General features: G+C 35.1%; 1 protein-coding gene across 1 annotated transcript in view; it reads right to left on the bottom strand.

Annotated features, from left to right (window-relative positions):
- Positions 1-14,384, bottom strand: part of LRRIQ1 (leucine rich repeats and IQ motif containing 1) — a 96,693-nt gene that overhangs the window by 42,842 nt on the left and 39,467 nt on the right. The window contains exons 18-20 of the mRNA XM_042816215.1: positions 1,906-1,995; positions 940-1,061; positions 250-342 (exon numbers count right to left, since the gene is read on the bottom strand). Of these exons, the coding sequence (XP_042672149.1) occupies positions 250-342; positions 940-1,061; positions 1,906-1,995 (305 nt within the window). The remainder of the gene's footprint in view (positions 1-249; positions 343-939; positions 1,062-1,905; positions 1,996-14,384) is intronic.

The raw sequence follows: 14,384 nt of genomic DNA, 5'->3' as shown, positions 1-14,384 counted from the left end.
TGATTGTCTTAAAATTATAATGTATAAAGCTGGTTTCTTAGACACTTTTAAAAGAAACTGCAATAACTTTTACTTTGGTAGAAGATGGATTCTTGAAAAGTGGAACATAAAATAAGCAAGGTATGACAGCCAAATATACTGCACCTATTTCCTACCAGATCTCTTACCAGAAGGAAATAACAAAAAAAGAAGAAAAAAAAAAAAAAAAAGGAAAAAAAACAAAAAAAAGGAAACAGAAGTTTAACATACCATTCTTCTGAAATTTTCTCTTCTTTATCAGACCTGAATGAAAACTTTTTTTCTTTTAAGTCAGAGTTCTGTGACATTGTTCCCTTCTCTGAACTGAAAACAAATTATAGGAGTGATATTTAAAGGTTGATTCATAAGAAAGGGTATTGTGTGACTATTTTGCAGCTTTTATTATTATGTATGTTGTTTGTGCCTTTGGAAGCTTGGAGATAATACAAAACAAATCTATTTTAATACTCCAGGAAAACTTTATCTCAGAGACTAATAAAAGATTGCCATTAATTCGAAATGTTTACATTTCAATTAATCAAAGCATATTTCAGTCCTTTCTCTCCAAAAGAATACAGCTGTGTAAGAAATCCCTTTTAATCTTTATCTAGTCTCAGAAATATGTATTTCAACATCTACATGTTATTATACAAACTCTTTTTTTTGTGAATTATAGTCAAACACATACATAAAATGTATGTGTATATCCACATATGCTTAATTAATGAACAATTATAATTACACTTAAGATACCTAGTTTTTAAGGTAATATCATTTTTAAAAAAAGCATCAGAAAACAGTCTAAATTTCTCTTCCATATGATGTCTATAAAATAAAAATCAACTAATCAGAATGGGATAAAAAAACCAGCATCCTCCCCCTTCTTTAGTCCTTCCCCCCACCTTCAAATACTTTACTTACCTTCTATGACAGTGGGTATTTTCCGTTGAGTATGACTGTGGTCTGTCAATACACTGCCAAGGTGCTTGTGGTGACAATTGCAAATTATCTAAATGTTCACTGGAATCTGAAGGCCTAGCATGCTTCTCAGTAAAAAAGATTAAAAAAATGCAGTTGGTAACTCCTGCAATTTGTCACAAGTCATGAAAACAATTATTCAAAAAACAAAAGTTATCCATGTGAACAGACTTCTGAGCATGATTGAGACTATATAACTCTAGGACTGGACTCCAAAATGTGAAGGTAAATACGAAAGAGTTTGCAATCTATTACTGCAACAGAAGGGATTCTCAGTAATGCAATGACCATTGGAAACGTACCTTCAACTAAATAAACAGGGCAAAAAGGTGACTTCAGTTATACTTAAAGTCCTAAAATATAATGAATTATACATTTGTAAGAGTTCTTTATTTTAACTGTAGGAGATAAAACATTAGGAATAGTATGCTTGAACAAGGAAAAAAAAAAGCCCTAAGAAAACAAAAAGTTAAAACTTCAGTTTATCAAGCAACTAGCAGACATTACAGCTCAATGACCTTTAGCTGCTCTGAAAACATTCAGCTGTTGTCATATAATGCAGATCCTAGTATTTTTAAAGTACTGTGTCAACTAGCAATTTTTAATCTACTGCCAAACGTACAGATGAAGAACATCTTTTTTTTTTTTTTTTCTGCTACCGTGAAGTACAGTCTTGAAATAAATCCAAAATAAAGAAAGACTTAGACAAATGAAAGAATATTTGAAAGAAAAATCACATTTGGGGATGAGGAGGAAGTCTGAGACTTCTAAAAGTAACTGTGTCTTTCTCATGTCAATAGATTTTCATATTAATCACTGCAGAATAGCATACCTTTAGGAATGAAGACTGAAGATCATATCCCTAAGAAACGAATAAAGACTGACAAGTAACAAGTTTTGTGACGTTACCTTTGTCCAGTGCAGCTGGTTTGAGATCAGGAGTGTTTGTGAAGGGAAATGGGTGCAATCTGGAGTTGGCCATTCATACCCTATTGCAGCCTGTACAAATGAGTAAAGTCAAATAGTGCACTGATAAAATCAGTTTAGTTTTGATAACTTTTACAAAGTCTCTTTTCAACTGTCTTGTGTACTGTTTCAAGTGTTTTCACATCATATATCAGAACTGCCACCTGCAGAGTAATCATGCTCAAAACACTCTTGAAGATGCTATGCTGTATTCTTTGATTTAAAACAAATCAGATTTTTTTATTTTTTGTTGTTGCTAAAACGCATCTCCAAATTTCAAATTCTTGGAATTTAATCTCAATATTATTAGTAAACATGATTTATTAAAAATGACTGCCAAACTCTGAAAAAACACAGACATGAGATACTTAAAGGCCTAAATACTACAAGGAGTCAATTGCTCTTTTTTTGAGCAACTGGGTTATTTTATACCTAGAAATAGGTGCTTGATCCTGCCAAGCTTATTTTTCCTGTGTAAAATGGAACTCCTGAATAGTGTTCACTGAAACCTGGGGTTAAAAACGTAAAGTCTGGCAAATAACAAGGTCTTTCAAGCCCCTTGAAATTGTAAGAGAAAGAAGGATGATATTTCAGTTATTTTGAAAAATTTAATTCAGTTAGTGGTTAATTCAGTTCAGTTAATTTGGGGATTTTAAAAGCAAAGCTCTTATTTACAAGGTAAGTGAGTACTGCTGAACCAGTATTCTTCTTCCACTCTGACCTAGGTTCATTGGATACATTTTTCAATTTGCCAATTTAGATTTTAATTTAACATTTTTAAATTTGAATAAAAATTTGAATTTTTATTTTCAAGCACTAAAAATGATTCATTCCTGCATGTTTGATTCCTTGGTTCTGGAATTCTCTGTTCTTTGACTACAATATATTTGGATTTTTATCATTTTATTTACAAAATCCAGACTGATTCTATGTTGTCATCAGAAATTGCTGATGTCTTTTCACTAGTCTTCCCATTGTTTCATTTCATGATTAAAATATACATTATCCATCTTACCCCACTTCCTCTTTCAGGTGGTTGTACACACTATGACATTATCTGTTATACTTGCTTGTAAACTATTAACTCAATTATTATTCTCATGCTGATAAACACTGAGTAGTTGATTAAAAAAAAATCCTTAAAACTGCCACATTTAATTTTTTTTCTAGAAGATTGCACTAAACCCAGTTGCAAAAGCTACCATTTAAAGTTCTGACATTGATATAATTCACATACAGAAAAACTGTATCATATCTCTGTTCATATCACTGCAGAGACAAAACTATTGCATATTCAAGTTCTGCAGGTGTCTGTGTCTGTGAACAGATTGATTGAAATTAATAACTATGAAAAAGGGAGAAAATCTGACAAAATGTCTCAGTGAAATCAGGCCTTCCTTCCAACTTGCCTTCTTTGAATTTACTGTTTAATTGTATTAAGTCATACTTCTAGCTTTTCAGACAATAGTTTCAGATTTATTTTTTAAGCATGGGTATACAATCCAGTTGCAAATAAACTCAAGGTCTGCATGGCCATAGAATCACAGAATATTCTGAGTTGGAAGGGGCCCATCAGGATCATTGAGTCCAACTTCTGGTTCCACATATGACAACCTAAAAATCAGACCATGTGTCTGAGATAGTTGTCCACATGCTTCTTGAACTCCAGCAAGGTCTCTAAGGAGCCTCTTCTGGTGCCCGATCACCCTCTCAATGAGGAACATTTTCCCAATACTCAGCCTGATCCTCTTCTGTCACAGCTTCATGCCATTCCCTCAGATTATAGTTCTGCCACCAAAGAGTCAGCGCCTCCCTCTCTGCTCCCCTTTATGAGGATGCTATTGGCCACAGTCCCCCCTCAGTCTCCTCCTCCCTAGGCTAAATGAAGCAAGGGACTTCAGCTGCCTCATACGTCTGCTCCTCTAGACCCTTCACCAGATTCACAGCCCTCTTCTGGACACTCTGATAGTTTTACATCCTTTTTGTACTTTGGCACACAAAAATACACACAGTAAGCAACGTGAAGCTGCACCAATGCAGTGTAAAGCAGGATAATCATTTCCATCAGCCAGCTGGCAGTGCAGAGCCTGATGCACCCCAAGGCACGGTTGGCCTTCCAGACTGCCTGCACACACTGTTGACTCATGTTCAACTTACTGTTGACCATGAGCCTCAGATCCCTTTCAAAAGGGCTGCTCACAAACTTCTCATCCTTCTAATCTGTATTTATAGCCAAAAGTGCCCCTTTGACCCAACTGCCAATTGCTTATCTATCACATTATATTTACAACTAGTGCTCTGCTGGGCATTTTGTCCAGAAGGATACTGTGACAAACACAATTGTGTTTGTGATTTTGTGATCATAATTTGTGATTGTACTTGTGACCTTCCTCTCATGAACCCATGTTGGCTGTGACCAAAGACCACACTGCCCTTCAGGTGTTTTTCAGTAACTCCCAGCATAATATTTTCCATAACTTTACCAGGCACTGAAGTGAGACTGACAGGCCTGTAATTGCTAGGGTCTTCTTTCTTGTCTGCTTGAAAATTGGAACAATGTTTGCTATCTTCCAATCAACTGGGACCTCTCCAGATAACCAAGACTGTTGAAAAATAATTAACAGATGTCTCTCAGTGACACCAGCCAGTTCTCTGAGCACTCAGGAGTAGGTTGCATGGAGCCCCATGGACTTCTATGTACTCAGGTGAAGCAGCAAATCCCACACGTTTGGGGTTGGCTGGGAGTTGATTGTTACCACAGTCACTGTCCTGCAACTCTGGGCACCTGCAATCCCAAAGCTGATAATCAGTGAAAATGGGACTTCATCTTTGCTGGTATATTAAGGTATACGAAAGGTATTAAGGTATACGAAAATGGCAATTTTCTTAAATATTTTTCTCCTCCTCTCTTTGTAGAACCAATAGATCTGTAGAGAGGTAGGTTCCTACTTCATGTAAATATCAATCAAATTAATTTTGTTGTGCAATGATGTGTCCAAGAATGACTTAGATATTTATATGTCTTACATTAAAAGTGAATATGATTCAAGACGGACTGTCAGAGTTCAGGTCAAGCTCATACCCTAGCCATCTGAATTTCTGTCTCTCCAATTTGTTTCATTGCATTTGTTTCTGATAGAAATCAATAAAGTCATGAAACATGAGAAGTAATATTCTGCAGTTCTAGTCAATTTCAGGGAAAAGAAATCACTTAAGTAACGCACAGATCAGATATTTTTGTTTTATATGCTTGCACCATAATTCAGTTAAAATTCTTTTAAAACTCAGGTTGAAACTTTTCTCACAAATACTTTCTTAGTCCAGTGTTTGACAGTTAATAATTTAATGTTCTCCATTGTGTTTCTGTTTCTTACATAGCCCATAAAATGTCTTTCAGTGTTCTAAGCACTGAAAAGAAATATCAATGAAAATAGAAAAGCAAGATGCAAGAGTAGAAATATGCAAGATCAAAACAGAACAAAAAAAACCCCAAACTGATTTATCATTAAGATTATATCCACTGATAAGAAGCATCTTTGGCACTAATATGTAGCCTATTATAAAAATATACCACACTGTCATCTGCTCTGGCCAACAAAAATAAAACATAATTGATTTTTAAATGTATTATCTTTCACTGTGTTTATGCCCAGAGAGATAGCACTAAGTTCAAGAAACTTCTGTCCATATCTTTCCCATAAACACTGTCCTAAATTATAACTAGTGCAAAGTTTATTTGCCAAAAACTAAGGCTAAAAGTTAGATCAATTTCTACTGAGATAGACAATGAGAAAAAAATGCAGCCTGAGTTGAATTACAAAACAAATAAAATGATATTGTCTGATTGCATGTTCTATGTAAGCAGATATTTACTACTATATTCATGTTTATTTCTGAAGTCAAAGAAGTAGTTTCACTCTGAAAGGTCTATATGGGTCTGAAGCTACCCCTTGTTTCCAAATGTGGTAGGCCTCACAATCACAAGATAATAATCTGACAAAACTGTGAAACTACGTTTTAGAATTAGGGAGAATTTACTCTTTATACCTCTTTACCTCTTTTTTTTTCATTTTCTTATTATCTCATTCTCTGCTTTCAAGACAGTAACAGTTTAGCCAGAGTAATTGTCCTGCTGATATTTATCTAGGGATTTTATTCATATGGCATTTTAAGATAAAATTGAAAATGTAGTCAACAGCATATTTTTGCTAAAAAAGGAGATTAATACACAAAACTCACTCTGAACTGAGTCATGACTGGTCCCTGGAAACAACAATAAGTATTGAGAATGAGAGGGTTAAAAAAACCACAGTTTTATTTTCAAAACTGCTTCTACATTACTATTTCACATATAGTGTATAGAATTCTTTCCATTTACAAAAAATTCACCCTGCACATCATCTGCCTGGTTTTGCCTAATTTGTTTCTCTGGATTTTTGCTTCCCTTGGTGAGGAAGGCCATTTATAATATTCTTGGTCTTTAACATCAAAGAATGGCCTTATTCCAACCAGATTTTGCAAAGTATCTGCCTTTTCTACATTCCAAATAGTTCTGAAGAACAAGACAATAGGCAACAAGAGTTAATAAATACATTAAAAACTCAGGATGAATCTTTCTACTAGTTTTCTTCACAGAATTCAAGCATATGGTTTTTCATAGTGGAGATGCCTTTGCTTTCTACTTTGTTATCTTCTGATGAATATATTTGATATATAAATCAAACTGTTGAAACAAAAAGACAAATGGAAAGCTACTTTAACCCAAAGTAGAATTTTAAACAGCATTCTGTGACTATTTCAAAAAAAAAAAAAATCCATTTTAGAGCAACGCACACCACATACTTTTCCTAGTATTAGAAATTTTGTAAGTTAAATGAATGCTCTGGGATTTGGGTCAGCAAGCGTGAGTGGTGAGGAAAAAGGCCTCATATGCTAGGCAGGGGGGTTGGAACTACATGATCCTTGAGGTCTCTTCCAACCCGGGTGATTCTGTGATTCTGTGATTCTGTGATATGCTGAATGTTAATCCTGTGGATATTCAGAGTAGAGAAGGGCATATGAGGGCAAGCCATACTGGACTGTCTCTCATCTTGCAGAAAGCTGTTAACTTTTTCTTTTAATTCCTGGCAAGCGTATTTTGTGGTGCATTTCACTCAAACCCAGTGCAAATCTAGCAAAAAACATTTCACTTAATTTGCACTGGACTTCATTTCTGCCAAAGCCTAAATATTCCTTGCTAAAAATGTATTCTGTAAAATGTAATACATTTTTGAAAACTTGCTAGGAAATCATGAATTTTTAGCTCTTATAGAAGCTACAGAAGGACCAAACAAGTTTTCTATGCTTATTTAAAATTGTTGACAGATTGTGATCAAGAACTGCCTGAAGACCTAACTATTTTTTTTTTATTTCCAGTATTCCACCAATGCAGCTAAACTTCTGCCATTCCAAAACTGCATGTAAATGCATTGATCTGACCAACTTTATTAAAAAACAACGACAAAAAAAAAAACAAAACAAAACAAAAAAAAAAAAAACCTTTATAGTTGTGGGTTTTTTTTTTTTTTTTGCAGGACACATAGGTCATTTTATAGAGAACAAATGTCGGAACTGTGAGCAATAGAAAAAGCAGTCTTTTTCTATGCAGTTCTCGTTCATGCATGTTATATGGTGAAGATAAAATAAAGTAGCACTCTAATAAGGGTTGTTTTAACCTCTGGTAATGCTTCTTTTTCAAATCTGCCTCTACGTAGGAAGGGAATGCTGGGCATGCTTTCATTCCCATGATTGCTAAAACCAATGCTGTAAGCCAGAAAAGTAGCACATGTCATACATATTCCTAAGAAACATCACAATAATGAATTGAGCCCAAAAGCTTTTCAGAATTTTAGAAAACTCCTTAATAGAGTACATTCTTATTTTTGATTGTAGAATGTTGTAGAATTGTAATGTAGAATGATGTACTAGGATTTACTCAAAAAACACACAATTATCTTCGAAGAAAAACATTTCAGAATACATTATTAGGGAATATCTTTGCCAAAGGTAATTTTTTCCAAAACTATTAATAAAGTCAGAAGATTGATTGATCTCTCGAATTCTTATGTTTAATGTTAGTACAGATGTGTTTTCTCTAAATACATATGACCAAAACAACAGAAATAATTTTGGCAACTAACAAAATAAGTGAATAATGAAAATTTCAGAGACTCACAAACTCTTCTTTCACAAAAAATATTGAGTACATACACACTTAACACTCCACAAGACTGAAACCTATTGCAATTTACCAAAGTCTTTCATTACCTACATGATCCACATTTTTTTCAGAAAAGCATTTCTGCTTTAAGCCTGACAGTTTTCAAAGGAAGCTCTGGGTCCTACGTTTATTTATTCCTTTATTTATTTATTAAATACAGGAATACGAAGTACAGATAGGCAAACGGTAACCTCAGTTTCAGAGGTTAGACCAGTGGTTCAAGTAAACATCAGAAATGGATTTTTCAAAAATCTTTTGAGATTCCCACCAACCTCACTAAGATCCTGTCTCCTTTAGCCCACCCCTGAAACCACTCTAAGACCTCAAATACACTCTTCCCTGAAAAGGATAAACTGGCCTCCTCAAACATAGAGAAAGCTGAGGTACTTATTATTTGCCTTGGTCTTCAAGGCCTGTTGAGGCTTCTCACACTTTGCGTGTCCCAGAACTTCCAAGCAGGGGTTAAGGGTGTAAAATCCCCCCTGATGCTAAGAGCAGAGCAAGTCTGAGACCACATCATGAGGTTGAATGTCTACAAGCCCATGGGGCCAGAGGACGCGCAGGGCTCTAAAGGAACTGGCTGATGTGGTTGTCCAGCCATGCATATGGCCTATGAACACTTCCCTAGTAAGTCCAGGGAACTCACTCAGACTGAGTCCAAAACTACACAAAACTGAGGACTTTTTTCACTTTTCTACATTTTTTCCTGGTTTTAGCTTCTTTATTCAATTGTGACACTTAACCATTTTTAGAGAAACAAGACTGAGAAGCATAATTAATTATATAATTGTACTTTTCTATGTTATACTATATATTTTAGAAGCATTTCAGTGGCATTATAGAACTGAGATCACATGATGCAATGCCAGAAAGCAATCAGAGTGCATTTTGCATAAGCTGTAAAGGTCACAATTTCTAGTGCCTGTGTTTCTCTTTATCAGATACTGGCTGCAAAAACCTACCTCTAGGGCTAGGATATCTATTTACTAGATAACAAGAAACAAGATTTCAGCATTTTAGATAAGAATAATTGCTAAAAAAAGTAGAATCTATCTGACCTATAGAACCTATCTGACCACGGACTAACATACCATTTATTAATCATATGAAGATACATGTTACCTGAGCCTTTTTCTTTTTTCAAAGAAAAGGATGAATCTGAAGAAATTTTCATCAGAGACTCTTTTGCTTTTCCATTTACACTGTAACTTCATAACAAATTTAATTTAAAAAAGGGATTGTGTTCTTTGCAGCACAAAACATACAAAAGTTTGATTCTGATCTGATACTTACAGGCAAGCTCTTGTAATTGCTTAAGTGTCAAGATCTGGTCAAGTTACGGGAACCCTCTAACCTATAGGATATTTTCCTGGCATAAGCTGGAAAACAAGAATCACTGGCACAAGCTCACAACTGGGGACAAACCACATCATGCAGCATTATCTCAAAAAGAAACAAAACACTGCAAGTGTCTAGTGTGGAAAAGTGGTAAGTCTGCAAAAGGTGGGAGATACTAAGAAAAATAATTGTTCTCCATGCTGTTTACTTTTCATGAGTTAAAACATGCTCTAGCTTTTATTCCTCCTACACTTCAAAAACAAAAAGGAAACAAAATAAAAAACATACAAAGAAAAAAACAACAAAAGAAAAGAAGAACGATCTCTCTCCCAAAGACAAGTTAGAGCTAGGCTAAGTTCTCAGTCATAAATACAATACTCGTGTATACTTCAGTGTACTTCAGAGGCTGATTTCATAGACTAGAATTTGTTATTAATTACTTGAAAAATTATAGAAATTTACCTCAGCTCGTCTTAAGCTTAGGTGACTAGGTTGTTTAGAAGCAGTCAGACAGCCTGAACAAGAAATTACAATGTAGTAACAAGTCATTGCCTTATACAAATGCCTTAAAAGGTATCTATATGCTCCTATATACTCCAGGAACATGGGTAATTGCTACCCAGCTGCTCTGGAGAGGGAAAAAAAAAAAAAAAGAAAATTTTGTCTGGCTGGGGTTATGTAAAAAATGTGAAGAAAACCAGTCAAGAATTTTAAAAGCTATCAAACACAGTGTGGTTTAAAAATTCTATTCAAGCAAGATCAGAAGCAGAATGCTTTGTCTCAGAACAGTGGATTTACTCCTTTTGGTGAAAGAAGTTGTGATGAATTATTATTTTTTTAATTTGGCTGAAACTTAGAAAACGTTATTTTCTTTTTGAAAAAGTATGACTAGATATCCCTAACTTAAACAAAACTCAAACCTAGTTTTGCAAAAATACAGTACTCTCTGTGCTATATTACCATCAATATTGGTAGTTGATGAAAGTAAGATATTTGACTGTATGTTGACCTAATGTAGGACAACAGTAGTTGAATCATAGAGTCATAGAATCACAAGGTTGGAAATGACCTAAAGACCATCTAGTCCAACCGTCTTCTCATTACCACTGCTACCACAAACTAAGCCACATCTTGTAGCTCCTCATCCAGATGCCTCTTGAAAACTGCCAGGGACGGTGACTCCACGACCTCTCTGGGCAGGCCATTCCAGTGCCTGACCACTCTCTGAGAGAAAAAAGTTTTTCCTCATGTCGAATCTAAACCTCCTCTGGTACAATTTGCAGCCATTTCCCCAGGTCCTGTTCGTTGCCTGGGAGAAGAGACCAAACCCCTCCTCATCCCTATCTCCCTTCAGGAAGTTGTAGAGTGCAATGAGGTCTCCCCTGAGCCTCCTCTTCTCCAGACTGAACAATCCAAGCTCCCTCAGCCGCTCCTCATAAAATTTGTGCTCCAGACCCCTCACCAGTTTCATTGCCCTTCTCTGGACATGCTCCAGGGCCTCAATGTCTTGCAGTGAGGGGCCCAAAACTGAACACAATACTTTAGGTGCAGCCTCATCAGTGCTGTGTACAGGGGGATGGATGATCACCTCCCTGCTCCTGCTGGCCACACTATTTCTAATGCAGACCAGGATGCCCTTGGCCCTCTTGGCTACCTGGGCACACTGTCAGCTCAATGACCACAGTTCTTAGAAGATAATTTTCTTAAAAAGTGATTGTAGTCAATTAGTTCAACTTACTGACAGTGACATTTTGCATTTGACTCACACCATATTTTCATAATGAAAATAACAATGCTTATAGTTGCATGGTACGGAAAGTAAGAGCTATATCAAGCAAATGTATTGTCAGGTATCATCCATTAGAGATAAAGAACTCTGCCTTGTAGAGCTCAACATTTGCTGCATGGATGGACTGCTGATGAAAGATTGTCCTAAGATCAACCTTCTGGAGCATATTGGCTGGAATTCTCCAAAGTCCACATGAAAGACATGAAAATATCACCAAATACCAGCCTCATACTTTCAGAGACATCTGCTGGCCAGATCTTTCATCTCATCTGGGATAGCCTGTTTGACACTGCACAAAAAAACAGACATAAAACAGTAATGCCATCAATTGCCTCTGAATGTCTTTGGCAGTTTATTGGAGCAGAGATGAATACAAGAAGTTAGCAGTAATTGTAAAGGTGAAATGATTACTATTCATGTTATTGTGAGCAAGATAAAGATCTTTCCTCCAGTTCAATAACATGCAATCAATTTCTGACATGATATGGAGCCAGAGATTTGTACTAATAATATATCACTGCTCAACATGCGTAAGTGGATAAAATAGATCTTTTGGAAAGGACTGCAGTTTTTTTCCCTGTGCTATTTTAAAACTTCAACTTCCACAGAGCACTAGATGCACTGAGTTTACAATTAAGATATTAAAAAGTTATTTAATGAAGACTGGTACCAAATGAGTGACTTACTACACCATTGTGCTTGCGACTTATTTAAATAGATGCTTTCACACTAGTGACTTTGTGAATTGCTAGATAATACAGAATGAGATCACTGTAACTGAAATCTGACATAATATGGATATAAAAATAATGATCATACCACAAAACAGTGAACTATGATTTAGTAGACATGGTTTACTATTTTTGTATTAGGTTGTAATTAGGAAACGTTATTCTCTCACTACATTCACTCTAACCAACAGTAAAATCTGCACTACAAAATGGCATCCAGATTTTTTTTGTTCTTCCTTCACACTCCAGCATATGGGATCTCTTAGCCTAGCAATACATACTCCTCCCTACACACTTTTTTGAGGCCCAAGAGATAGCCACTAATATAATGTGTCATTATTTGGCTCTCCTTCAGCACTTTGCTATAAAAACACCAAAGCCAAAAAGGAAGAACATAGAAGCAAAGACTTCTCCAGACTTCTTGTTTCAGGTAAAGTAAAAAGCCCATGTGATTTCTTTATATTGCACACAGTTAATAACATGATACAACTATATCAATCATCACTATTTCACACAAACTTTTCAGTAGGTCAGTCATAAGACTACTACATATTTTGTGCAATCTACTGAACACAATATGCTTGAAACAAACAAACAGAGGAAAAAATATGATAAACATCAAAGGGTATGAGAAATTTTTGAATTCTACTTACAGTCAATCTTGAAACTCTGAAATGTTTAATCACTGATATCCTGTCTAGGTTTAAACATTTTAAATTTACCACATACAGAACTTGGAAGGAAACAGGTATTACATTTTTCATCATAACAAGCTAACAGATTGAGTAATTTATTCAACATTAATCTCCTGTTCAGCCTTTGAGTCTGATGCACAAATTAAAATGTTAATTTAGTGATTTTGGAAAAAAGAAAAAGATGTATGGCAACACCAGAAAGTGATACAGTGCAAGACTCACTAAAATGACCTGGTGTTTGTTTTCCTAACTCCTCCACTCCTTTCTTTTCTCCTTGGCTTCAGGAGCACCTGTACAGATGTGATTATCTTGCTGACAGTCAGATGGAACAAAATTGCCCATATGAATTTTAGTTAAGCAAACATAACAAACCAAACTATTTGGGCAGGAGAGTGAAGCAAGCCTGGCTCAACCAACTTAAAGTATATGAGATTCTGGACTACAGGCTGAATAATTCAAAACAGGGCATTTTCCTTGTTTTCTACATATGAACACATACTTTTGGTGAAAAAAAAGTAAATTCTTTCACTTTCTGCTTTTTATTACCCTAGAAAGAAGGCAGGGATCATGGAATGTCAGTTAATGAGACTGTTCTTTTTTTGTATATATTTTTAAATAAATATTAAAAAAACAACCCTAAAATTTAAGCTAGATCTCTGTTTAAACACACACATTTCCTGTCTACTAAATGATTTTTGGTACTACTACCTCAAACTTTTTACATGCTCTAATATAGCAATTCTGAAAATCTTAAGATAGATGCTGAAAGAGGGAAGAAAAAAATTGCCCCCGTCATCAAGTCACCAGAAATTATTTATAAAGTCTGACTACTTTCTAATGGGATATAAGATGGATGACACTCAGATGATCAAAGACTGATGAACGGCACACTTAACAATACATCCAGTTTTCTATTACCCCCACAAGCATGTGAGAGAGCAGTGCTTCAGACAAGTAAATATGTGAATAGGAAATTAACAGTTGCCTTGCCATGCATACTGAGTCTAGAACCAATGTAGAATATGTCTTTTGAGGCACAAAATTTTTGTTGCTTACTCAATGATAATGTTGATCCTGTGGAAATGTTTTTTTCTTTAATTTAATTACTAATAGAGTTTTGACAGCAATATTCCATAATTTGGAGCTTCTTTTTCACAGAATCACAGAATCATAGAATCACTAAGGTTGGAAAAGACCTCCAAGATCATCCAGTTCAATTGTCCACCTTTTATTCTTTTTTTCTTTTGTTGCATTTATTTCGTGAAAGCAAAACTTCTAGCCCAATTTCAACATCATGAGACTTAAAGGCCATTATTAACTGTACATAATTTGAAAAAAAAAAAAAATCTATACTAATAAACATTTTTTGATTTATTTATCTATTTTCCTACAGAAGAAGTATAAAAGAATATTTTTTTCCTCATTTATCTTTATTTTTGTTCATTATCTTTAGCACTTTACTTATGGGATAAATAAGCCTGCTTCACCTCTGTTACTGGAGAGGTGTTTCCTTTTACTGGATTCTTGTAACACTGAATCAATATATTTTCTATATTTTCAGATGTATTACTGTTGTACGTTTTGTTCATTTTCATGAGAGGCTGACATTT

The sequence above is a fragment of the Centrocercus urophasianus genome, unplaced genomic scaffold (assembly GCF_019232065.1).
Source record: "Centrocercus urophasianus isolate 14NV4802_14NV808 unplaced genomic scaffold, USGS_Curo_1.0 seq_15, whole genome shotgun sequence".
Taxonomy (NCBI): domain Eukaryota; kingdom Metazoa; phylum Chordata; class Aves; order Galliformes; family Phasianidae; genus Centrocercus; species Centrocercus urophasianus.
Note: the sequence above shows the minus strand (reverse complement) of the source record. Positions and strands in the feature narration are given on the sequence as shown.